General features: G+C 48.4%; 1 protein-coding gene across 1 annotated transcript; it reads right to left on the bottom strand.

Annotated features, from left to right (window-relative positions):
• Nucleotides 1-10,986: 10,986 nt before the first annotated feature.
• Nucleotides 10,987-18,408, bottom strand: NCR2 (natural cytotoxicity triggering receptor 2). Its single transcript, XM_003986182.3, has 4 exons — nt 18,108-18,408; nt 17,620-17,961; nt 11,443-11,572; nt 10,987-11,335 (listed from the first exon to the last, which is right to left on the bottom strand). The coding sequence occupies exons 1-4, from the start codon at nt 18,196-18,198 to the stop codon at nt 11,221-11,223; spliced, it is 678 nt and encodes a 225-aa protein (XP_003986231.3). The 5' UTR covers nt 18,199-18,408; the 3' UTR covers nt 10,987-11,220.
• Between the last annotated feature and the right edge of the window lie 7,467 nt (nt 18,409-25,875).

Genomic DNA, 25,875 nt, shown 5'->3' with positions numbered 1-25,875 from the left:
ACCCTGAGAGGTTTTGTGGGCACCGGAGGGGGGAAGAGGGGCGGGGTGGAGGATGGGAGGTGCAGGGAGGGGCTGGGGCAAAGGTGGGGACAGGAGAGCTGAGAGCAAAGGGGGTAGAGCGTGCTGGGCAGCGGTCCCCAGGGGCGCTGGTGGGAGGGGGTGCGGCTGGCTCAGGTGGACGGAAGCAGCCTGGGGCGCTGGGGCCACTGCCGGTACCTCAGTCCCTACTACCCCCAACCTCCCGCGGCTTGCCAAATGTCACCTGAGACAACAAGTAGTTGAAAGAATCTAACGTAGTTTCCTTTAATGAACTCCAGGGCTTTGAGAATCAAGAAAATGTTGATGTTTATACATAATCTATAAAGAAAAGAGAAGAAAAAAACGAAGAAACCTGGTGTGGTATGTGCAATTCTAGGCGCAGCCCTTGCAGAGATCCGCTGACTGACGTCAATTTCAGGGCTTCACAGAGATGTGAGCGCATCACCAGGACTGTGGCTTCGATGGTGGCTGCATTTGCTGCCATCTGATGACACCCGGATGGAACCCTTGGGCGCATCGGTCATTGGGGCTGCCCAGGGGCCCCAGTGGGGCTGAGTCAGGCTCCGGAAGTGGGTGCGTTTTTCTAATCAGCGGGCCTAGGAGCATGCTTTTTTGTAATCTCTCCATGGGAAGGGGGTTTGGGGCGGGGGGAACATCTGTCTAACTTCCAGAGAGGAGACAGATGTGCCTACGGCAGACACTCGTTGGAGCTGAGTCCAAGTACTCCACTCCAGTTCTTTATTTTTAACTCACTGTATTTTTTATGAGGAAGTATTTTAAAATAAATTGCAGATATCCTGACATTTCACCCTTAAATAATTCAGTATGCAGCTCCGAAGAGAAGAAGAAAGAACTTCTTGCTACATAGCAAATTAACATGATCATAGCCAACGTAATTAAAAATAATTTCTTGCCGCGCCTGGGTGGCTCAGTCGGTTAAGCTTCCGGACTCCTGATTTCGGCTCAGGTCATGATCTCACCGTTTGTGAGTTCGAGCCCCGCATCGGGGGCTGACAGTGGGGACCCTGCTTGGGATCCTCTCTCTCCCTCTCTATCTGCCCCTCCCCTGCTCTCTCATTCTCTCTCTCTCTCTCTCTCTCAAAATAAATAAATAAATAAATAAACAAATAAAAATAAAACACAACCCCCTCTCCCCCATTTCTTAGTAGCTTGTACTACCCAGTCTGTATTCAGATTTCTCCAGTATGTTCAGCATTTCCATTATGAACAGAAATTCAGGTCTGCCCAAGCAAGTCGGCTGACTTCACCAGAATTTCCCACATTGGGCCTGGTATGGATCCTGGTCCTCAGAGGAGCCCAGAAGGAAGGCTGAGGACTGGGAAACAGAGGTGGATTTCTGAGAAAAAAAAAAAAAAAAAAACAACCCCAAACGTGGGAGCCCGAACAGTCCCTGGGTACCAGCATGCTACCAGACTCTTAGGGGTGAGTGGAGATGAGACAGGGGGCTCCAGCACCTTCCTGGGACTTTGTGCTCTCTCTAGGGAGCACCTGAGGTGATGGCCACTCCAAAGACTGATGCGACTTCATAGCAAAGTTACTCATTAAGCTGTGAGTTTTTTTCCGTACCACCAAGCAATTCGCACAGTTCTTCACGGACACTGGCTGGGTGTCCCACACGTTACCTCGGCTCTGACAGTATTGACCTGGAGTTAGCATCAGATCCCGCAGGTGAAGGGCTCGCCCCCACTTCAGATGCCAGTCACAGGTCCTGGACTACAAACTGGGGGTTCCCACAACCCCTCTTCAGGCTCGACTAATTTGTAGAGTGGCTCACAGAACTCAGGAAACTTGTTTACTCACTAGATTACTGGTTTATTACAAAGGATTACCAGTCTGTTCCAAAGGATATTAAAGGGTACGAATCAACAGCCGGATGAAGCAATACACAGGTGAGTTTCCAATCGCAGAAGCTTCTGTCCCCGTGGCTTTTGGGCCTGGGACAGCGGCATGTGGGGGCATTCTGGTTCCCCAAGCTGAGGCTCCAGAAGCCCCCTCCTTTCTTGTTGGAGGCTCCGTTACATAAGCACAATTGATTAAATTATTGGCTGTCGGTGATTGATTCAACTTTCAGCCTCTCTCCCCTCCCGGGAAATCAGGGGATGGGATTAGAAGTTCCGACCTTCTAATCATGGTTGGTTTCCCTAGCAACCAGCCCCCTTCCTTCGGGGATTTCCAAATACCACCCTGTTAGCATAAACTCAGAGGTGGTGGCAAACGGCTTGTTATGACTAACAGGGCACCCATGTCACCCTTAAGGCTCTGAAGCCATTTTGGGAACTGAAACCAAGAGACCAGACATGACAAAAGATACTTCCATTTCAGGAGCAAATGAGGCTTTGATCACTCAGGAAATTCCAAGGATTTTGGCAGCGGTGAACAGGAACCATGAATAAAGATCACAATACACATTTATTATAAATTGCAATATCACAGCCATCCTTGCTGGGATCCTTCTGCCACTCTCTGATGCCCACTAGTGTCCTGCTTCTTCCATCCCTCCCCAGCCACCTCCTGTCCAACTTTGCTCCTACACCAGTGCTCCTTCCCTCAGCCACCACTGGAATCTTCTGCAGGGGCCCCTGGACTCGAAGCTGTGTTCAAGAGCTGCTGGCTCCTTTGTGTCCCATGGTGCTCTGTCCTCGGCAGCCCTAGTTGGGCACCAGAAAGTGTCTGTATCGTGCTCATCAGCTTAGCCTCCTGTGGAAGGGGCTTCAGAACTGATCTTTATCCCCTTCTTTTTCCAGAGAAAGAGACAGAAGTTCAGAGAGGGACGGTGACTTGCACCAGCTTATGCGGGGCTGAGCCCAGAAAACTAATCAGGGTCTCGTTTCTAAGCCTTGCTCACCTGTGTCCCTCCACTCACTGGGCTTATGTGCAGCGCCTGTCCCTGCTCAGAACAGTACCCACGGGGGCTCCTGGGCATCCGGGGGCCAACTAGAGAACGGAAGATAAAGAAAAGCAATGGTGGAAGGGCGCCTGGGTGGCTCAGTCGGTTGAGTGTCCGACTTTGGCTCGGGTCATGATCTCACAGCTCGTGGGTTCGAGCCCCGCGTTGGGCTCTGTGCTGACAGCTCAGAGCCTGGAGCCTGTTTCTGTGTCTCCCTCTCTCTCTGCCCCTCCCCTGCTCACGCTCTGTCTCTCTCTGTCTAAAAAATAAATAAACTTAAAAAAAAAAGAAGAAGAAGAAGAAAAGCAACTGTGGAGAAAACAAGGCAAAGCAGAAAAGTTGGTCCTCTGGAGATCAAATGTGCATATCCAGGACAGTTTTAGAATTGGAAGAAAACTTAGGAAACAATATATATTCACGTAATTTTATAATTTGCGAGGCTTGTCCACTTGCACTGTTTATTTAAATCCTCACAGCAGTGTGGTGGCAATATGTATCTCCCTACAGGTGAGGATACGGGTCTGGAGAAGGTCAATGACCAGCTGAAGAAGCAGGTGGCTTCACTGCCATCTGGGCTCCTGAGTTCCAGCAGGGTTTCCAGTGCATTTCCCACCTGCAGCCAGAGCAGGGTGGGGGGGCAGGAACTGCTACAGAATGGCACCGGATTCAGAGGTAGCCCCTTCTTTGTCCCATTACACTGGGTTGGTCACCACAGCCTCCTGGCAAGGAGGAAGGCTGCCACTTCTTTTTTTTTTTTTATAACGTTTATTTATTTTTGAGAGAGAGAGAGAGAGACAGAGCATGAACGAGGGAGGGTCAGAGAGAGGGAGACACAGAATCTGAAACAGGCTCCAGGCTCTGAGCTGTCAGCACAGAGCCCGACGCGGGGCTCGAACTCACGGACCGCAAGATCATGACCTGAGCCGAAGTTGGACGCTTAACAGACTGAGCCACCCAGGAGCCCCAGAAGGCTGCCACTCCTGGCCACTGTTGGCCCGAAGAGGGGTGGTAGTGAATATGCATGTGTTCTCAGCCCAGGCTGGTCAGTTTCCTCACCCTGATTCTTTCCTGGGTTCCTTTCTGCTCTCCACCAAGAAGACTGGAGTCCATTCCCCGCAGGTTATCTGTCCCTCCAGCCGAGATCAGCTCTGAGTTGCCTCTGCTGTGTAACAGGCGGGTCCTCTTTCTACTCTACCCCACTCCCTCTGAAGCTCGGCCTTTGTTCAGTGTCCTCCGTATGCCTGATGCTTTATGAATATATCATCCTACTTAGAAATGCAAATAGCTTGGTAACGTGGATATTATCAGTTCTCCTTTTTCTACTGATACAGACCTTAAGAATGTTCTCCAAACTCGCTTAGCCAGTAGCGGAGAAGGAAAAAGGATCCTTGCGATGAAGTGGCAGAAGGTTTAGCAGCATTGCCACCTGCAGTGATGTGGCACGTAGAAAAAATACCTAATGAACTGGGTTGGTGTGGCCGAGATTTCTGGTCGAAGTGTTGAGGATGCTGCCTGGTTTCTTCTTGTGGCTTATTGGAAAATGTGAGAGCAGGGACGTAAACTATAGGCAGGGTTATTCAACACGAAGGAGCCAGAACCTGATGGCTTTGGAAATTCTCGGTATCTTTGGACAGTAATGAGGCTAAAATGAAATCCAGAGTGCTGTCAGGAAAATAGGGTCTAAAGATGAAACCAAAGGTGACTGTGAAATCCCTTGTTGAGACCTTAGGAAGAGAAAGGTAATTAATGCCCTCGAAGGATCTTGACAGTATGTGCCTCACAGATTCTTTCAATGAAACTAGAGGGCTTCTAAAGAGTTAAAAGACATTTTCCCTCAGCTTCTCAGCAAAAGCCCAAGGTATGGAAGAGACATTATCTTCACAAATGAAGACATTTGTGAGTGTGGCTTTTGTCTAATTGAGTGGATTTCAATAAGATTCACAGGAGACCCACACATTTTTAAAAGAAAATGCTATTCACAAAACACTACCAGTGTGGACTGAAAGGACCAGAGTATAAAACTAAGAAAAAAGACCCTTGTAGACCCTTGTGCCCCCCAGATTCTATTGGAAAGAAGCAGTTGAGAAAACTATGAAGCTGTACATGTAGGCTGCCTTCCTGGAAGGTGAAGGATGCTTCAGAGGGCAGAAGCAAGACCCCAGGGGGTGGAGCCAAGACCCATGATCAATTATTCCCAGGCACATGTAGGCCAGAGTCCAGATCATGGAATTTCCAACATCTGCCCAGCCGAGCTCCAGTTTTTCTGTGGATCAGTGCTCCATTTGCCTCCAGTCTCCCCCTCTTTTGACCAGAGATGTCTCTTGGTGCTATCCCAGGCCCATATCACCATTGTATGTTGGGTTTGCATCTGGCAGATAACTTGTCTCTTCAGCCCACGGATCCTCATACTGAAAACTGAGGAGCTGTATGCCAGGGACTGTCCTTGAGGTTCCTTTGCCATACCTGGTCCTGATTTATACGACAGTCTTCTGGACCTAACGCTGATGCCACAATTGGGTGAGATTTGCGGAGGCCTTTGTGGGAGGGGATGTGTGTATCTTTTTCATTTTTACCTTTCAACTCCTTTCACCCATGAGTGTATTTTGAATGTGGGAGAAATGTCAATAATTTGTGGCCAGAGTATATACGGTGTGGTTCTGTATCCCTTCCTTCAAGAGATGGAGTCCAATCTCTCTCCCTTTGAGTGTGGGCTGGCCCCAGTGACCAGCTTCTAATGAATAGAATGGCAGAAGTAACGGTGTATGACTTCAGGGACTAGGTTATGAAAGGCACCATGACTTCCTCCTCAGTCTTTCTTGGATCGGTCACTCTGTGATCTCCCACATCATGAAGTAAGGCTCACATGGTGGGAAACTGAGGCCTCATCTTGACAACCGTGTGGGTGAGTCATCCCCATTGGGTGAGCCATCTTGGAAGTGGTCCAAAATGTCAAGTGTTCCTATGACTCCAGTTCTCACCGATGTCCTGACTGCAACTGGATGTGAGATTCTGAATCAGGAGCACCCAGTTAAGATGTTCCCAGATTTCTGACTCCCCCCAGAGCTGTCTTTGAAATCATAAACATGTCTTTTGTAGTCTTATGCTACTGAGTTTTTGGGTAACTGATTACACAGCATCAAATGAGTTGGGAGGCAAACAACATGATTTTGTTGTTGGTTGTTGGAAACCAAGGGAACAAAGCATTTCAAGAAGGGAGTGTGGCGGGTCACATCCAGCACAGTTCATCTTTCCAATATGATGAGTTTGAGGACTGGCCTCTGGAGTTAGCAATGTGGAAGTCACTGGACACTGTGGCAAGATGTTGCAGGGAGTGGTACAAGGGCCTGATTGGAAGGGGTTCAAGAGACAACAAGAAGAGATATATTGGGGGCTGAGAGTGTTTCCACTCCTTTTATGGTTGGGTTGTAAAGGGCAATAGAATGTGGAGGAGTAGGTAGAGATGCTATGGGGTCAAGAGAGGGTTTTTAAATATGTCATAGCCCATTTATTTTTATTTATTAAAAAATTTTTAATGTTTATTTATTTTTGAGAGAGAGAGAGAGAGAGAGAGAGAGAGAGAATGCACACAGGGGTGGGGCAGAGAGAGAAAGAGAGAGGCCCACAATCAGAAGCAGGCTCCAGGCTCTGAGCTGTCAGCACAGAGCCCCACGTGGGGCTTGAACCCACAGACCAACAGGTCATGACCTGAGCTGAAGTCGGATGCTTAACAGACTGAGCCACCTAGGCTCCCTTAAGCCCGTTTATATTCTGACTGTTGTGACACGTGAGAGGGCAGAGAACTTCTGGAGTGATTTTCTTGTGTAGACAAGAGAAGATAGGATGGGTCTTATGTGGAGAGGCTGGCCTGCATTGGGAACAGGGAGAAGAGAGTGAGCCTGGGGTACAGAAGGGGGATGATTGACAGGTGCAGCGGGACCGAACAGGCCTCATTGTTTTTAATGAGTTTGGGTGCAAGGACACCAGCAGAGGGTGAAGAGTGGGCACTGGAGTTTGAGGAGCCAGAGGACGGCATGGAATAGAGGTCTAGGGTGGAGACCATGTGGTTACAGGGAGACACTTCAGCACGATAGGTTGCTTTTCTCCGGCCACATTCAGCCTTAGGACAAGCTGCAGGATGGAGAAATGGAAAGCTGGATACAACCCGGGCTGGAGGTATGTCAGGAGAGTTCAATGACAGCAGAGGGGGAAGAGGAACTGAGACTCTGTGCCAAAGAGTGATTGTGAGTATGGGCCATGGAATCCAAGGGAAAAGAAGGCACGAGTGAGGTAAGGGAGAGGGACGAGCTGGCAGGACTAGAGGGTCAGGGATCCCAGTGGTGTTGAAGAGACACCATGATCAGGTTGGCTTGAGCTAGAGAGACAGGTGGGGGCTGGCAGGTGGGTGCTCAGAGTTGAGACCAAGGAGGGGAGCCGCTATTCCTGCTGACCATCTGAATGGGAGGCTGAGGCAGAGAAGGGGACGAGATCATTGCAGGAGAGGAGGTCAGGAACCAGGTGGCCAGGGATTTGGAAGGATCATCTATGAGTCCAAATGGGCCTCAGCTCACCAAGCATTGTGACAGTAGCCATGGGAAGTGACAGTGAGCCAGGGGTTAAGACCGGTGAGAAGAGGGGGACTCCCGATTATATAGAGATGCCACACTGATGGACGTGGTCTACGGTACAGTCCGGTGGCAGGAAATCAGATTGTGGGGCTGCTTTAGGGAGGATAAAAAGGTAGGAAGCGGCAGTGAGGAATGAAAAGGACCCCCCCCCGCCCCCGCCCTGGCCTAGTGGTGAAGGAGAGTGAAATGCCACCGTGGGCCAGAACGACAGAGACAGCAGTGTTCTCCTAGGAGGCGCAGATTTCCTTGAAAGTAGGAAGGCGATGTTCAGAGAGGTTGAGCTCACAAGGGCTCATGTTTCAGAGGGCAGAGCAAAAAGACGAACGAATTTGGGGAAGAGTGGGAAATGGGGCTCATCTGATGAATTCATAAGGTCTTACTGAGATGCCATCCTGGGTGATGAGGGCGGACCAGGGAGCCCCGGGTTTTTGGGACTAGGGTGGGCAGGGAAGGAAGGAATGAAGCCGCAGGTCTGGGGGTCCCAGCACTGGCTGTGATGGAGGGTGGAGAAGAGGCCAGGAGTCTTTACAGGAGCAAGTGGAGATCTGGGATCTCGCTCTTTCCTGCCCAGGGTGGTGGGAGCTGGAAGGGGTGACTGGATGGAAAATTTGAGGCCCCTCTGCTCCTGCTGAAGAGATGGGCAAGCTGTGTGAGGGAAGTGGTGATAAATGGGCAAGAATTGCATAAATCCATTCTCAAGGATGAAGGGAGAGCTCCATGGAAGTCTTAAAGCTGGGTAACATTTGGACGACTTTAATGGACCAGAGAAACGTGGGGGAGGGAGACATAAGAAGCCAGTCTTTTTTTTACCTTAGAAACCCAGGAAGCCTTAGGAATCGGAGGCGGGGGGGACCTCAGGACGCAGACTACAAGCTGGGGACTGGGGTTGAGAAGCAGTCTGGCTCCTAGCTTCTCTGCCCCCCCCGTGAGACAGAGTGAGTGGGTCAGCTGCCCACATCCTTTCTCCCTCCTCGCTCTCTCTCTCTCACCCGACAGAGAACCCACAGGTTAGTCTCTGACGAGGGTCTGTCACAGAGACGCCCTCCCAGGGCACCAGGCACCTTGGAGAAGGACACTGTGTTCCACCTGGGGCCCGAGTGAGTGAAAACGGAAGCTGCTTTGCCACAGCTGGTGCCTAGAACCAGGCTTATATCCCCAGGAGGACGGTTCACAGCACCTTTTTGGAGACACTGAGCTGTCAGGAAAAAACGAAGCGGTGCTTGTCTTAGTCCGCTTAGTGGCTGAGACAAAAATGCCATGCACCGAGGGGCGTCAGCAGCTCTTATTCCTCACAGTTCTGGAGGCTGGAAAGTCCGAGGCCAAGTTGCTGGCAGATTGTGTGTCTGGTGAGACCTTCCTGGTTCCTATAGGGCTGTCCCCTCACCGCGTCGTCACAGAGTAGAAGGAGCCAGGGAGCTTTGTAAGGAGCTTTGTAAGGGCAGAATCCCATTTGTGAGGGCTCCTCCCTCATCACCTTGGGAGTTGGGATTTGAACATATAAATGGAGGGGGCCACATAACAGCCCGTAACAACACCCTTGCCAAATCAACGTAGAGTCCACAAATCTCTGTAACACACACAGGGCCTCCAAGCTTTTAAATACCGGTGCTCTGCCAAGAAGCAGCAGAGGCTTCCAGAAAGTTCTGAGGAAAGACAGCGGTCAACGAAAGGAGAAAACGAGAGATAGAAAAAGGTATTTGGGGGAAACAGAAAACAGACAAGGCTTAAAAGAATAAAACACCACAACCCTCAAAAGTTAAAACTTCAACACTGCCCGAGAAAAAATGGCGTCGCCAAAGCAAACACGCATGTCGTCGTAAAGGAACATTCGGAGCACAAATAGACCCTTTAGACATTTTAAGATGTGAGAGCATAAACGGTAAATCTTTGAATAGAAGAACCGGAATGCAACTTTGAGAAACTTTCCCAGAAAGTAGGAATAAGGAAAAATAGAGGAAGGACAGGAGAGAAAAGATAAATCTAGAGGCTTAGTCCGGGAAGTCCGACACCGAGACAGTAAGTGTCAGAGACACAGCAGTCCTACGAGGGGCAGTGCCTCGGGTCAGACCAGGGTGGTCTCCACTGTGGAGCCTCCCACTCAGCTTGTGCAGGACAAGGGGGGGGGGGCGACTCCTCACCAGAGCCTGTGGCCATCTTGGTGGCTTCAAGGGCAGTAAGCGTGGTGCATAGTGACGTGGTGATGGTGACTAGGGTGGCTGAACTTGGCAGAGCAGAGGCCCCCACCTCCTGTGCAGTAAAAATGCACAGAGGTGTTGTTGAGAAAGGACGGACAAGGGGGAACAATCTAGGAGGTGGAGACCAAAGGCAGGACGCCAGTTAGGTGACTGAAAGAGTGGCCTGGGTACAGGTGCCAGGTGCTGGGGATTTGCAAAGGGGGAGGAAGAGGAGGAAGAGGCAGAAGCCACAGAGAGAAGCAGAACAGAGGTCTTGGCAGAGTGTCGCTGAGCAAACAGGGATGGAGAGAGAAATGCTGGGGGTGACCTGGGATCCTGGCTGAGCTGTGGGGCCACAGACAGGAGGGGAAGGGGAGGAGGAGGAGGAGGAGGAGGGAGAGGAGGGGGAAGGAGAGGAGGAGGGCAGGAGGAAGAGGGGGAAGGACAAGAGGAGGAGGAGGAGGAGGCAGGGAGCAGGAGGATGAGGGGGAGGCCTAGGGGAGAAGATGGTGGGGTCAGAGGGCCCCGCCGTGGTGGCTCCAGTTTGGTGGACAGCCACTGCACTGGTCTTCGGCTCCCATCCCTGGATCGTGCTGGCCCAGATGCCAGCTGTGTGTGAGCAAGCCGTGGGCCTGGACCTTGGGAGGAGGCCAGGCTGAGAAATCCTCAACACTGGAGTGAGGGGTGTAGCCAAGGGTGTTGGATCAAGTTCTGGGGGACTTCCGCCTTTTCTTTGCAAGGAGCAAAGGGTTCAGAGGTCAGGGAGGCGCCCCTGGGGAGCCTGGGGGATACTGGCCATCCTTCTTGGGCCCTGAGGTCTGGAGTCTGGACCGAGCTGGGTGCATCAGAGACCTCCCTCTGTGTTGCGCATGTCGACTCCTTAAGGCCCTATCATGGGAGGGGCGAAGAAATACAAGAAGTGACTCAAACCCACTCTTTGAGCCTGTTGCCCTCTCCCCACAGGCTGTCCCCCTTCAGCAAGCCTGCGCTCTGCCTGATGGGTCCCTGTCCCCACACCTTTCCCTCAGCCCCACCTACCTTTGCCTTGTGCATCCCCTTCTCCTTGGACGTGACCCTCCCTCCTGTGCATACCCTCCCTCTGTCACCGCTTGGGAAGGGGCCGTGCCCTGGGTTTGGGCAGGCATTCCTGGAAGGGCAGGCAGTGGGAGGGATTTCCTGGTTGGACAGGTCAGTGATACTGAATCAGAGGGGGAGAGGGGTAGGGGAAGGAAAGGAGGAGGAGAAGAGGGGAGGAGAAAACAGGCGGAAACATGTGGACAAAGCATCTGAGTTTTGGAAAGACAAAGGTGATCCTGTGGTGAGCAGGCAGTCAGCGAGGGTCTAATTTGGACAGCCCTGCTGGGGATCATTTTTCTTGCCTCTGTGTTCACTGGCTGATTCCCTGTCTGACCATCTGTCCAGGGACGGAAGCCCCTCCCTGCTTCATTCTCTCCCAAGCCCAACCCAAACCCACTCACCAGACAAGCAGGGCTGACAACACCACACTCTTGGCCAGAAGGAGTCCACAGAGCACGGAGACCAGAGCGTCGGGGGCTGCAGGGTGACAGTGGAGGGTGCAGTTTTGTTGCCTGGAGAACAGAAAACAGAGGGGAGGGGAGCCGGTTGGGGTGGCAGCTCTCTGCTGTGGGCCCCTGAGCCAGGGCCGTGTGCGTGAGGGTCCCACCCTTGAACTCACTGTGAAGGGGCAGTGATGGCAGAGGAAGCCCTGGGGGCCTCTCTGGCTCTTCCAGTGGAGGACACACAGCTCTGGGTCTGTGATGAGATCAGGTCACGGGAAGTCCGGGTGGCCTGCGTGGAGGCGGAAGCTGTCAGAGAAAGAAAAGGAATCTGAGTTTAGCTGGAGGGACAGCACATCTGTTCTAGCTGGCAGGAAAGCTGGAATGGGGACCTGGGCTGAACTGGGAACAGAAGCTCAGAGCCTGGGAAAAAACCAATTCTGGGGTCAGGACTGGGCTATGAAGTCCCATGGCTTAAGACTAGACAGATCTGTGGTTTAGGCTCTCTTCAGTGCCTGTGGAGGTGTTCTTGGCTCCAGAAAGAGCACTGGAATGGGAGTCAGGAGGCCGGGGCTTCTCTCCAAGCATGTCTACACGTTTGGAAGGGCACGGTCTAGCTCCGAGCCTCCCCAAGTGGGGAAACAGTCACTGTCTTTAAGTGGCTCTCATCTCTGACATCCCTTCCCATTCTCATACTTCTGGCGCTATTAGGGGGAAGGGGCTCCTCCCCGGGGAACTTTCAGACTGCTTTCCCACCCCTGTCCTTCCTGGTTCTGCCGCAGAACTCTGGGTCCCTCTGCAGACCCCACTGCCTCGATGATCTGGGTAAGTACATTTTATGGGGCCCCCTCTTGATTCTGAAACTTTTGCGAGCTCCCTGTCCCCTACCTCCACTGCCCTGCCTTCCCAGTAAGACCCCAGACCTACCAGTGCTCAGAGCTCTTGATGGAGGCTGGTGGGAGGCCATCTCTGGAAAGGTGATGGGGGCTATTAAGGATGAAGAGAGAATAATGACTACTGGGGATGGGTGAGGCCCAGAAGGGAAACGGGTGCTGTCAGCCCCAATGCTGTGACAGGAAATGGGGACTCTCGGTGTCCTCAGCTAGGTCTAAATACCCATCCACCCAGGATCCATGAAGGGAACAGCTGAGGGAAGGGCTGGGAGAGGCATGGGGGAGAGGGTACCTGATGTTGGGACATCCCATGGCCCAGGGGCTTCCCTGGAGAGAGTCCCAGGTCAATGGACATGTGGCCATGACCCTGTCCCACAAGGGCACTCTCTCTGAGGCTGCCCAGAGTGACTACTGGGAGCAACCTGTGTGCCCAACCTAGAAGAGGTTCTCATGACACTCAGGGAAAATTCTAGTCCTGAGCTACAGCGTGTGATCTGTGGGTGGATGCTGGTCCACAAATTATTTATAACCTGCCTGCACAAGGTAAATATAGAAATCAGGAGTAAGGATCTTGGAATTTATCAATCTGACATTGCCTCAAGGTCCAAGCATGTGATTAGTAAACCGGTCTGGTGGAACAGGATGTCAATCAGTTTAGGTACTGGCAAACTGTCACGGAGAGTAACACATGGGGCAGGCTGCATGACAGCAGCAGAGCAGGACCGTGATCCCTGAAGGTTCGTTGCTCAACTATAACCCAAAAGTGTATCAAGACCTGAAAAAGTTATTTTTATAAGTTTTTATAATCATTGACATTTTCAATCTATCTGTTATGAATTTATTTATTTTTTTTTAAATTTTTTTTTCAACGTTTATTTATTTTTGGGACAGAGAGAGACAGAGCATGAACGGGGGAGGGGCAGAGAGAGAGGGAGACACAGAATCGGAAACAGGCTCCAGCCTCTGAGCCATCCGCCCAGAGCCCAACGCGGGGCTCGAACTCACGGACCGCGAGATCGTGACCTGGCTGAAGTCGGACACTTAACCGACTGCGCCACCCAGGCGCCCCTGTTATGAATTTATTTTTAAAAATATTTACTTATTTTGGGGCGAGCACAATCAGGGGAGGGGCAGAGAGAGAGAGAGACAGAGGATCCAAAGTGGGATCCATTCTGGCGGGCTGAAGAGCCCGATGGGGGGCTCGAACCCACGACCCATGAGATCATGACCTGAGCTGAAGTCAGAAGCTCAACCGACTGAGCCACCCAGGTGCCCCTATCCATTTTTTTTTTTTAATTAGAGTTTAACATGATTAGCTAATGTAGAGTAGTGATTAGTTAATTCTAGTACTAAATTAACAGAGAGCAAAACAAAGTCACTGAGCATTGTGTCAAGAAAAGCCCCATCTTTTCGGGATGTAGCAGTAATAATAAACCAAATGGTGGGGCGCCTGGGTGGCGCAGTTGGTTAAGCGTCCGACTTCAGCCAGGTCACGATCTCGCAGTTCGTGAGTTCGAGCCCCGCGTCAGGCTCTGGGCTGATGGCTCAGAGCCTGGAGCCTGTTTTGGATTCTGTGTCTCCCTCTCTCTCTCTGCCCCTCTCCGGTTCATGCTCTGTCTCTCTCTGTCCCAAAAATAAATAAACATTGAAAAAAAATTTTTAAAAAAATAAACCAAATGGTGATAGCAGAATTAATTCCAAAGATGCTTTTCCTTCTGAGATCATTCCAAAGGGTTTGCATTGGTTATGTCTAAACATGGAATCCTTCACTGCGGTAAAGCAGAACCCTGTCCACTTCCTAATCTCAGGAGCCCGTGAGTGTCACCCCACATGGCCAGAGGGGATTTGCAGATGTGATTAAGGTTGAGGACCTTGAAGCGGAGAGATATTCTGGGCGAACCTGAGCTAATGATTAGTATTTAAGAGCAGAGAATGTTTCCCAGCTGTAGTCAGAGAGCAGTGCGGCTTGAAAACGGCTTCTGGCTTTAAAGACAGAGGAAGGGGGCCACAAGCCAAGGAATGTGTGGAAGCGGCTAGAAGCTGGGAAAGCTCTCAGTTATGCAGCCTGTGAGAAAACGGGACTCTGGTCTTATAGCTACAAGGAACTGAATTCTGTCCAAGACCTGAATGCGTAAGAAGTAGATTCTAAGAGCCTCCAGAAAGGAATACAGCCTGCTGCCGCTACCTTGATTTTAGCCCAGTGAGACCCATGCCGGACTCTTGATCTATAGAACCGTGAAGTCATAAATTCGTGTGGTTTTAAGCCACTACATTTGTGGAAATTTGTGATGACAGCAACAGGAAACTGTGGCACTCATAAATAGCATGAGGTTTGTAGTTCTAATGAATGGTGAGGCACTGAAACCCACTGAGTTCATTGTTGAGGTTCAGTGAAGAGGCTAAGGAACAAGTACATCATGAAAGCAAGTGACATTTACAAAACATTAAACCACAAGTTCAAATGAGCTATTTGTTTTTAAAAGAGTCCTGAATTACAACTTTCTTCAAAGCAGTCAGTATTTCACCTAGTAACTCTAGAGTTCTGTGGGCTTCTTGTAAAGTAACGCTTTGTGTTGCTAAGACAAAATGTCTACCTACAGGTGTCAAAACATTATCGAAAGACTGTAACAGAGGTGTCTGCTCTACCTTGTTGAGCTAGTCTGTGGCAAAGAAGGGAAATTAAATATCACTTTATTGACACATTAGCTCAACATACTCAGGAATTGGCTAATGAGGAGGAAGACCAACTCCTGGGACAAATAAAGTTAGTAAGGTGTTTTTCACGGCAACTTGAGCAAAATGCACGCACATCGCAAACATAGTTATTCTTTTTAGACTACGTGCAATTTGCACATGATGATAGGAAGGTATTCCTCTGTATCATTTCGTTTCATTGTCAACAACACAACTAGCCCTGAGCTGAATAGAACTATGAAGGATTTTATTATCGACCAGTGGTTTGGGGCTCCAGTTTCGTGTCCGAGTATGTTCTGATAGCTGCTATGTGACAGGAAAACACGCGGGAGCAGTCCTTCAGATGAAGGAGCCTTGCACCAGAGTGTAAGCCAGTGCACCGCCTCCTTCAAATTCTTGCTCTGAGAAAATATCAGCTGAGCTGCACGCGTGCCTACCAAAGTGGGAAAAATCGTGAATTACATAAAGATGAACGCGTTGAATTTGAAGTCGTTCTCTTTAAGGGCGCCTGGGTGGCGCAGTCGGTTAAGTGTCCGACTTCAGACAGGTCACGATCTCGCGGTCCGTGAGTTCGAGCCCCGCATCGGGCTCTGGGCTGATGGCTCGGAGCCTGGAGCCTGGAGCCTGTTTCCGATTCTGTGTCTCCCTCTCTATCTGCCCCTCCCCCGTTCATGCTCTGTCTCTCTCTCTCTGTGTCCCAAAAATAAAATAAAAAACGTTGAAAAAAAAAATTTGAAGTCGTTCTCTTTATTATGTGATCATGTGGAAACCCCTCAGAGTTGTTATTGTATGCCAGGTTGCACTGATTCATTACTGAGGGTGACAGTTCTGTTGAGAATGTTTGAGCTACGAAAAGGACTCCTACTATCTTGGCAAGATAGAAACCAGGTCAGTACTAACTTTTTAAAGATGGGAATCACATGGTCAGGCTTGGTTATATCACAGCTTTGAGGCTATTCCGTGCCAGGGAAGGACGCAACATATTTTTCAATGGCAAATGAGATCTAAGCGCCAAAACAAAAGTTAGAGGCTTAGAAGGATAGTTTCTATAAACTTTCATGACATATTCTTAATTCAGTAACAATTATCAGCAAAATAGGTGATCTTGTCTGCAAAAGTGCTTGTAGAGAAACCTGGATAGTTTGATGGAATGTCTTGCATTTTATTATCTGTCCAAAGAAGATACATGATAGGAAATTCACAAAACCAGAGACCATTTTTTCATCAACAGGTATTTCAAATGTAAACAGAGCTTTATAAGATAAAATTTTGGAACTGGCCCCTGATGAAGGATCGAGGATGCATTTTGAAAATACAGCATCGCTCGCTTCCTTTTGTAAAAATTAAAAATAAAAATATTGAGCTTGTAGGAAGTGATTTAGAATTCCTTCTTGGATTTCAGCTATAATGTTAACAACAACATCCATCACCCACATGCATACTTTCAATAATCAATGGGAACCGTTTTTATAACTGAACTTTTTCCCCCCTTATGTTTGTTCTGATTGTCTTTGTTGAAAAGTAATTTTATGTCTGTAAAATCAAATCAGCATTTTGGGCTTGTGCTTTGTATGTGTGTGTTTTTCTCTCATTTAATTTTTCTAGGAATCCATTTGTATTGTGTTTTACCAGAAGATAGTCATTGATGGATTGGAGATGTTTTGAAAAGGTCATCCACCACTGTCTTAACAAGACTTGGGCTGCCATAACAAAGTGTCACAGCCTGGGTGGTTTGGAAACAACAGAAATTTATTTCTTACCCTGGAAGCTGGGAGTCTGAGGTCAGGGTACCAGTGTGGTGGGGTTCTGGAGAGTTCCCTCTGCAGGCTATCATTTTACTTGGCAGAAAGAGGAGGAGAGAGCTTGCTGGAGAGCTCTTTGGTAAGGGCACTAATTCCACTCCTAGGGGCCCCACCCTCATGACCTCATCACCTCCCAGAGGCCCCACCTCCAAATACCATCACATTGTAGGTTAGGATTTCAACCCATGACTTTGTGGAGGCCACAAACATTCAGTCCGTTGCAACCACAGATGCTTTGAGAAGCTCTGATTCAGACTCATGTTGGCCAACTTGTTTGTAAAGGGCCAGAGAGTAACTACTTTAGGCTTGTGGGCCATATGGTCTCTGTTGGAACAGCTGCTCCTGTAGCATGAAAATGGCCTTAAATCATATATAAACATATGGGCATGGCTGTGTTCCAAAAAACCCTTTATTTGTGGACACTGACATTTGAATTTCCTGTAATTTTTGTGTGACACAAAATATTATTTTTCTTCGACTTCCCCCCCCCCCCCCCCCGGCCATTTAAAATTCATCCTTAGCTTTCAGACCAGAGTTTGCTGACCCCTGATCTGGGCCAGGAAGAATAGACGGACCAACATGATACCAATATGGTGGGGTGGGGGTGGTTTGTGGCCAGGGCCACACATTTACTGAGCACCTGCTATGTGCCAGGTACAGGTGCCTTCTCTAAGAATGCCAGGCAGTCTCGGGCTCCCCTGTGGCCAGGTCATATGAGCTCAGGGTCAGAATGCTCCCATGATCTGTTTGGGCACCTTTGACGAGGCTTGTAAATCATCAAGACAGTGAGTGAGGGGTGTGTGTGTGTGTGTGTGTGTGTGTGTGTGTACATGTATTCAAGTCCCTGGGACACCTGTTCCCAACAACCTTCCCAGGAGATCTGAATGGGGGGGGGCAGCCTGGCTTCACTACTAAGAAACTAGGAGGCACCCAAAGGGAGCCAGGGGACCCCTAGGAAGAGGCTTACCTGGAGACACCGTCAGATAGAACCTTATGGACTTAGAGACAGAGCTGTCGGAAGCATGGTAAATTCTACACCAGTAGTGTCCTGAATCTTCCTCCTTCAGCCCAGTCATGGTGACAATGAAGAGGCCGGTGCTAGGGTTGTCCCAGATTGAGAATCGAGAGGCCTGAGCCAGCCTGCGGGGACCGGAGCTGGTGACTAACCTGGTGCACTTGACCGCCGATAACTCCTTACACCAGCTCTTCCTCTCGTAGGGCCAGCCCTTGGGGGGGTACTGGCATGTCACAGAAAGCGTCTGCCCCGCCACTCGGTGAAGTGGCTGTGCCTCTGGCACAGCCCACGAGCCTGGAGAGGAGGCAGCAGGTCAGGGCCACACCAGGAACTGCTCCTCCAGCAGCCCGGGGCACAGAGCACTTGCTCCGGAGCCCGCGGTCCTGTAGTCCCTGTATCACCCTCTCCTCTCCTCCCCAGGCTCTCACCTTCCTCCTCACCTGGGATCAACAGTGACAGGAGCAGCAGGGGTGGGAGCAGGGCTCTCTGGACCATGTGGCCGTTTCCTCTCCTGCTGGTGGCAGGGGACATGGGGGACGCTGGGGAGAGGGAACCTGGAGCTGGTCTGATTCTCCTCAGCTTTCCCAGCACCTCCGAGATAGATAAAATGAGAAAGGCCAAGGGCAGCTTGGGGAGTAGGAGACCCGGGGAGCGCCGACCTGGCCGGCAGAGGCAAGCGGAGACCAACGGTGGCAGTTGTAAATCCGGACCAGGAGGGAACAGCCCTGCGTGGCGCACAGCTCCTGGGTGTCCATAGAGGCTGCTTCTCTCCTCTGTGCCCCGCTGCCCCTTCCCCCTCAGGGCCTGCCCTTGGGGGAGGAGCTGGGACAGCCAGGAGGAAGCTGTGGTCACGGGCTGTCCACTCTCCTCCCTCTGTGCACTGCCTCTTCTTTGCAGGACCCTGGCTTTGCCCCTCTCTTCAGGGCGAGCCACGCTGAAGGTGGGTGACCAGCTCAGGGGCACTTGGAGGTCTGTGCAAGACTCCACTAAACCCCACTGGCCCTGGGGGTCGTCAGAAACTTCAAGCCCGGTCCTGCCTGGTGGGTCACTGACATGTTTCCTCCCTGAGAGGCTTTGTGGATGCTGGAGGGGAGAGGGGAGGGGTAAGAAAGTATAGGGAGAGTCCCTGGCAAAGGAAGGGAGAGTGGAGCTGGGAGCAAAGAGAGCCCGGCTGGGTGGAGGGACAGGTCAATGGGGGATGGAACACAGGAGCCTGGACCACCAGTCTCCTGTAAATCTTCGACTCCTGCCTGTGGGCACTAGAGCGCTGTTTGTGTCACTGATGTGTAGATAGATGCAGGGCTCCAGCATCTTTAGGGAACGACTTTTAAAAAATGACGCGGGGCGCCTGGGTGGCTTAGTCGATTAAGCGTTGGACTCTTGATTTCGGCTCAGGTCACGATCTCACGGTTCGTGAGTCTGAGCCCCTGCCTCAGGGTCTGTGCTGAGAGAGAGGGTTCTCTCTCCCTTCCTTTTTGCCCCTTCCATGCACTCTTGCTCTCTCTCTCTCTCTCTCTCTCAAAATAAATACATAAGCTTTAAAAAATGATGCAGTTTACAAAGAGGTTTTATATGAAACATACAAATGTTGGGAGAAAGAAGGGATCGAGAGAGAGAGAGAGAGAGAGAGAGAGAGACATCAGGACCCACAGCCCTGTGCTAACATGTAACTCCACATGCGACCACCAGGGAACTCTACTCAGAGCTCATGCCTGAAGAGGGAATTTGAACATATTGAGGGTGTTAATTCCAAGTCCCCTGCTCCCCTGCACCCCGCCCCCCACTCCTGCCCTCCTCTCTGCCTGGGCGCAGAGACCTGCTCCTGCAGTGAGAAGGGGCAGAGACTGAGGATAAGGATGAAGGGGCAGAAAGAGGACGGGCATGGGAGGCACCTGACTCTCTTTCCTAGAAATGACCAGGGAAAAGCAGGATGGGGTTGAGGCACCGAAAGGACTGCTCAAGACAACGCCCACTACCCGTTTGCACCCATCAGCGCACCTAGGGTGTTCGTGTGTGCTTTCTCCTAATTCCACAGTGGGCTTGGCAGGGAGGTGTGCTTTGTTTTCCCCCCATGTGGAGAAACTGAGGCCCAGATGGGTCAGTCTGACCTGCTCAAAGTCACGTGATGATGTAAAGATGTAACCAGACCAGCTTCCTGACTTCTGACGGGGACTTTCTGTTGAAGTCTGGCCCGGGGACAGGGCAGGAAACCAAAGCGTACACCCTTGCAGAGGCAAGCTCCTGGCGGTTCGTTTCCTGGCGTTCAGCTGGGCTCAGTGTTTCCTCTCTTAACCTAATTACAGACAAAATGCGGGGGTGGAGGGCACCCTTCTGAGGGGGAGGAAGGAGGCTCTGGCCCCGGTGGGCGTAGATGTGTGTTAACTTGTGTGAGGGTGTACAGCTGCTGGTTCCCACACCAGTGTCCCCTTTGTCTGGTAGCTGCTGACCCCTGGGAAGGGATGCCTCCTCTTTGCAGTCCCCCAAGATCACTCTTTGCCCACATACCATTATGTCTAGGTGCCTCCAGTTTGGGGTTGGCTCTGAGCTGTTCTCTGCCGAGTCAACATGGGTCCGTGGTGCCCAGGGGAAGTTTTTGAGGAAACTTCTAAAGCTCTAAAAGTCTCAGTTTTTTCCTTTCTTAAATAGTTAACAATGGATCACTGATATGATTACTCTGGGAATAAATGATTAAGCCCTTCCATTTATAGAAGTGCCTGTTACATGATATTAATGAATGTCTGCCATCATTAGTAATCAACATTCACAATACCATGTTTCCTTGACTTTTAATTATATATATATTTAATATATAATTCGATGTCTATATATATATAGACATCAAATAGCAGTACAGCAAACTTCTAAAAGGAAATAAAAATAAAAGTTATGTCATTTAGAGTAGAACGTTCTGGGGCGCCTGGGTGGCTCAGTCAGTTGAGCGTCTGACTTCGGCTCAGGTCATGATCTCACAGTCTGTGAGTTCGAGCCCCGCGTCGGGCTCTGGGCTGATGGCTCAGAGCCTGGAGCCTGTTTCCGATTCTGTGTCTCCCTCTCTCTCTGCCCCTCCCCCGTTCATGCTGTGTCTCTCTCTGTCCCAAAAATAAATAAACATAAAAAAAAAATTAAAAAAAAAAGATTTGCTATAGAGTAGAACGTTCTTCTTTTAAATATATTTTTTTTAATTTTATTTTTTGAGAGAGAGAGACAGACAGAGAGAGCAAGCGGGGGAGGGGCAGAGAGAGGAAGAGAGAGCATCCCAAGCAGGCTCCACGCTGTCAGCATAGAGCCTGGTGTGGGGCTTGAACTCATAAACCATGAGATCACGACCTGAGCCGAAAGCAAGAGTCAGATGCTTAACCGACTGAGCCAGCCAGGCCCCCCTAGAGTAGAACTTGCTAATCATGGCCCCAATGCCAGAAACGATATAGGGAAAAGTGCTGGGTCATCCTATATACAAATTAATACTTGGACATTATAAAAAGATATGGCAAATAACATTTAAAGGCAAATCACAACTCTGAGTTAAGGTTTCCTTCCTAATTGGCAGATACAGGGTTATTCAAGTTCATATAAAAAAGTTTTTTAAATAATAAGAGAAAATGAATATTTCAATAGAAAAAAGGAGTGAGGTTATGAGCAAGTACTTCCCTACAGAAGAAATACAAATGAACCACGTTAAGGAAAATCTATTCAAAGTGGACATTGTTAAGACAAGTGCCAAACTACTCTTCTCCTCAGAGTGACAAAAGTTAAGAGAAATGATGACAACCAGGGTTGGGGGAATTTTAGGGAAAAAACAATCACCTATTCTGCTGGGCAAACATACTGATACCACCTTTCTGAAAGACAGTGTGGGCGGGTTAATTAAAATCCATTTTGAAAAAGAAGTCATCGTGACTCAGTTCTACATCTAGGCACAAAAACCAGGCACAGTGGCTGTTGCAGTATTATTTTGTTTGGAAAATTCGTCAAAAGAATGCACATACATATCTTCCAAACTTGCAGCTCCAAAAATTGTAGGTTTATAAACCCATATTAATAACAATGCGTCAGTTTTATGCCCCAACAGTCTACACCCCAATCCTTTTCTTCTTAGAGAGAACTTTGTTTTTTAATTAATTAATTAATTAATTAATTAAATGTCTTATTTATTTTTGAGGGAACGTGGGGGGGGAGGGGCAAAGAGGGGGACAGAGGATCCAAAGCGGGCTCCGTGCTGACAGCAGAGAGCCTGATGTGAGGCTTGAACTCACAAGCCATGAGGTCATGACCTGAGCCAAAGTCAGATGCTCAACTGACTGAGCTACCCAGGTGTTCCCATAGGGAGTCATTTTGAAGTATTTTTCATATTTACCCTGATACGGATATTTCTCTATTAGACAGGGGTAGGTAGTATACATGAAATGTGCCCTGTGGAAGAATGAGGGATCCTCTCTTTCCCATCATGCTCCTGTCGGTCCCTTCCCTCACCTTTATTCTCCCAGTAGTCAAATAGAGTTACCGATAGAATTAATTTTTAGATTTTATACTTTCTGACCGTGTACATATATTTTTCAGAGCCCAGTCATGTAGTTTATGATGATTGCATTTCCTTTGTGGTACAGCTTTTTACTTTCTGTGAAGTTATTAGTTACCTTATTTTATTATTTTGTTAAAAATTTTTTTCATGTTTATTTATTTTTGAGAGAGAGAGAGAGAGAGACAGAATGCTAGCCGGGGAGAGGCAGAGAGAGAGGGGAGACACAGAATCTGAAGCAGGCTCCAGGCTCTGAGCTGTCAGCACAGAGCCCAACGCGGGGCTCGAACTCACAGATTGAGAGATCATGACCTGAGCTGAAGTCAGACGCTTAACCAACTGAGCCACCCAGGTGCCCCGACAGTTAATTTTTTTCATGTTTATTTATTTTTGAGAGAGCGAGCAAGGGAGGTGCAGAGAGAAAGGACAGAGGATCCGAAGCAGGCTCCGTGCTGACAGCAGAGAGTCGGATGTGAGGCTGGAACTCCTGAGCCGTGAGATCGTGACCTGAGCTGAAGTTGGACGCTCGATGGACTGAGCCACCCAGGCACTTCTGTTGATTGTTAATTTTTTTTAAAGGACCAACAAATGGTGGTGGTTAGGGGCACCTGGGTGGCTCACTTGATTGAGTGTTCGACTTTGGCTCTGGCCATGGTCTCTCAGTTCGTGAGTTCGAGCCCTGCATCGGGCTCACTGCTGTCACTGCAGAACCCACCTCAGATCATCTGTCCCTCTCTCTCTCTGTCCCTCCACCACTCACAGGCTCTCTCTCTCAAAAATAAATAAACATTAAAAAAAATAAAAAAATAAAATAATAAAAATAAATGGTGGTGAGACAAATCCAGAGAAAGAGGAATTTCCCTAATTAAGGCATCCTGGTGATAAAGGTGACCACAAACAATGTCACTATAAAATCATATTTTATAATTGCTTATTTTTTGTGAATACATGTGCAATTAATTTTTGTATGTAGATCTTCTGTCTAGCTAAAATAATAATCTATTATTTCTAATAATTTATACATTTATGATTTGTTATGTATTTAGTTGTAACATAAATCAGAAATTTACATCAGTGCAATTAGTGTAAATTTAAAATGAATATAATGTTAAATATTTTATAAGAACATATTTATATTTAAGTATGTATACATATAAAATAGATAACATAAACTTATAGTGAAAAACAAGACTGTCCATCCAGAAATAAAAAATTTGAACTAAAATGAAATGAATAAATAGGCTGCTGGAAAAAGATTTTTATTTTTATTTTATTTTATTTTTATTTTATTTTATTTTTTTAAATATTAATTTATTTTTGAGACAGAGAGAGACACAGCATGAGCAGGGAAGGGGCAGAGAGAGAGGGAGACACAGAATGTGAAGCAGGCTCCAGGCTCTGAGCTGTCAGCACAGAGCCCGATGCGGGGCTCGAACTCACGAACTGTGAGATCATGACCTGAGTCGAAGTCGGATGCTTAACCGACTGAGCCACCCAGGCGCCCCTGGAAAAAGATTTTTTAAAAGGAAATACTTCTATGTTCCCTTAGGAGTGACAAATTGGTTGAAATCACAAATATGAAATGCATTAGAAAACATATGAATGAATGAATGAATGAATGAACGTAATTCTTTAATTGCAAAATTAAAAATGTAAAAATCCTGATTGGATGACCTTTCATTTCCTAGGGCCACGGTAACAAATACCACAAACTGGGTTACTTAACAGAAATGGAGACCCCAAGTCCAGCATCAAGGTGTTGTTAGGGCCACACTCTCTCTAGAAGTTCTAGGGAAGATCCTTCCTTGTTTCTTTCAGCTGCTGGTGGCTGTCTGCATTCCTGCGCCTGTGGCCCCATCATTTTGATATCTGCCTCTGTAATCACATTGATTTCTCTGTGTGAGACTCTGTCTAACCCCCTCTGCCTTTCTCCTATAAGGAGGCAGGTGACCGCATTCAGGACCCACAAGAGAATCCAGGGTAAAGGCCATTTTCAAGACCCTTAATTTACTCACACCTTTGGCCATAGATAAGGGCAATACTCATAGATTTTGGCGATGAGGAAGTAAATGTATCTTTGGGACCATTTCTTCTGCCTTCCAGAAATGAGTTTTTTAAGATGAAAATATGAATTATAATTAGGTCAAGATTTAAAATCATCAGCTGACAATTCACCATGGATGATACTTGTATGGGTGTTAAAAAATCCACCTACAAATCAGTCTACGTGCTGATTTAGGGGTAAGTCCCAAGATACTTTCAAGAGACAGACAGTGCTCATCACATCTGAGCTGTTACAAAGAAGCAAAAAGATGAAATGCTTCCTGGCAGATTATGACAAGATAGAAAAAAGTTTAAATTCTTACAAAAACTTGACCAAAAAAGAAAAAAGGCCCAAATTTATACACACACACACACACACACACACACACACACACACACACATATATGGCAAATTAAAAACACAAGTATATGGAAAAAATAATATATCATGACTAAATATCTTGTATTATGTGAATACAAGTGTGTCTGGCTATCAAAGTTAGATCAATGCTTGATTCTTTTTTAGTAAATCAAAGGAGAAAATGATACGAAGATACTGATCAATGGGAGAAAGGCATTTGGTAAAATTCAACATCCATTCTAGACAAATCTTTTTACTATTGTATGCATAGGAAATTGCTTTCTTAACAAATAAATGAGTTATTGAATTAATCAGCTAAAATCACACTAATGAGGAGTCACGTTACAGGTTGGGATCAAGATAAAAATGCTCAATGTCAAAAGTATTGTTTAACATGTTTCTGAAGTACCAGCAACTATAATTACATAGGAAAATAAAATGGAAAATATAAACTTAAAATAAGAGGCCAAGTCGCCATTGTTGGCTGGTTGTGTAGTTATCTCCCTGAAAAACTCAAGGATGTTAGCTGAAAACCCATAAGAACACAAGTGGTAAAACAACAGATTTTATTTAGGAACTGTGGCCGTGAGAGAAAAGAGACCTCAGTACAGCCTCAATTCTGAATACAGCCCGGGCTGCTGGGGATTTGCAGCCAGGGAGCAGGTGGGGGTCAGTGCATGGAACATTTTTGAGAGAAAACACCAAGAGTAATGGGGGATGGGAGGTCCTGGCTAAACAGACTTGACCTGACAGGATTCTTCACTGAGGACAGGCTGGGGTGACCAGAGACCACAGCGGTGATGGAGGGGGAGGAACTCTATCAGATGTCAAGGATATCCATGCAGGGTCTTCAACGGCAAGGTGGGCTACATGTCCTGTACCTGGGCCCTGGAGGACACAGAATCAATGTTGAGCTTTAGAAGGAGTGTAGAACAGTGTGGAAAGAGCAGGATTCTCGCTAAAACTGCACTTTACGGGGAGCCTGGGTGGCTCAGCAGGTTAGGTGTCCGACGCTTGATCTCGGCTCAGGTCATGATCTCACAGTTCATGAGCTTGAGCCCCACGTTGGGCTCTGTGCTGACAGTGCAGAGACTGCTTGGGATTCTCTCTCTGCCTCTCTCTCTGCCCCTCTTCCCCCCCCCCAAATAAATAAATAGACATTAAAACAAAACTGGATTTTACAAGGATGGGCCTAGGAGAAGGTTCAGGAGCTTAACGTTTGGTCAAGTGAAGACTCTCTCAGTGTTTATTCGTTCATTCACACCTACATTCAACAAATATTTACTGA

The sequence above is a fragment of the Felis catus genome, chromosome B2 (genome assembly GCF_018350175.1).
Source record: "Felis catus isolate Fca126 chromosome B2, F.catus_Fca126_mat1.0, whole genome shotgun sequence".
NCBI lineage: Eukaryota > Metazoa > Chordata > Mammalia > Carnivora > Felidae > Felis > Felis catus.
The sequence above is the reverse complement of the archived record's forward strand: the minus strand, read 5'-3'. Positions and strand labels throughout refer to the sequence as shown.

Excerpts from the sequence above, each read along its gene's own strand:
- NCR2 (XM_003986182.3), bottom strand. The coding sequence starts at position 18,198 with ATGTCCCCTGCCACCAGCAGGAGAGGAAACGGCCACATGGTCCAGAGA. Across the intron at positions 11,573-17,619 it reads CTATCTGACGGTGTCTCCAG|CTTCCGCCTCCACGCAGGCC; the intron begins GTAAGCCTCTTC and ends TTTCTCTGACAG. Across the intron at positions 11,336-11,442 it reads GCCATCACTGCCCCTTCACA|GCAACAAAACTGCACCCTCC; the intron begins GTGAGTTCAAGG and ends TCTGTTCTCCAG.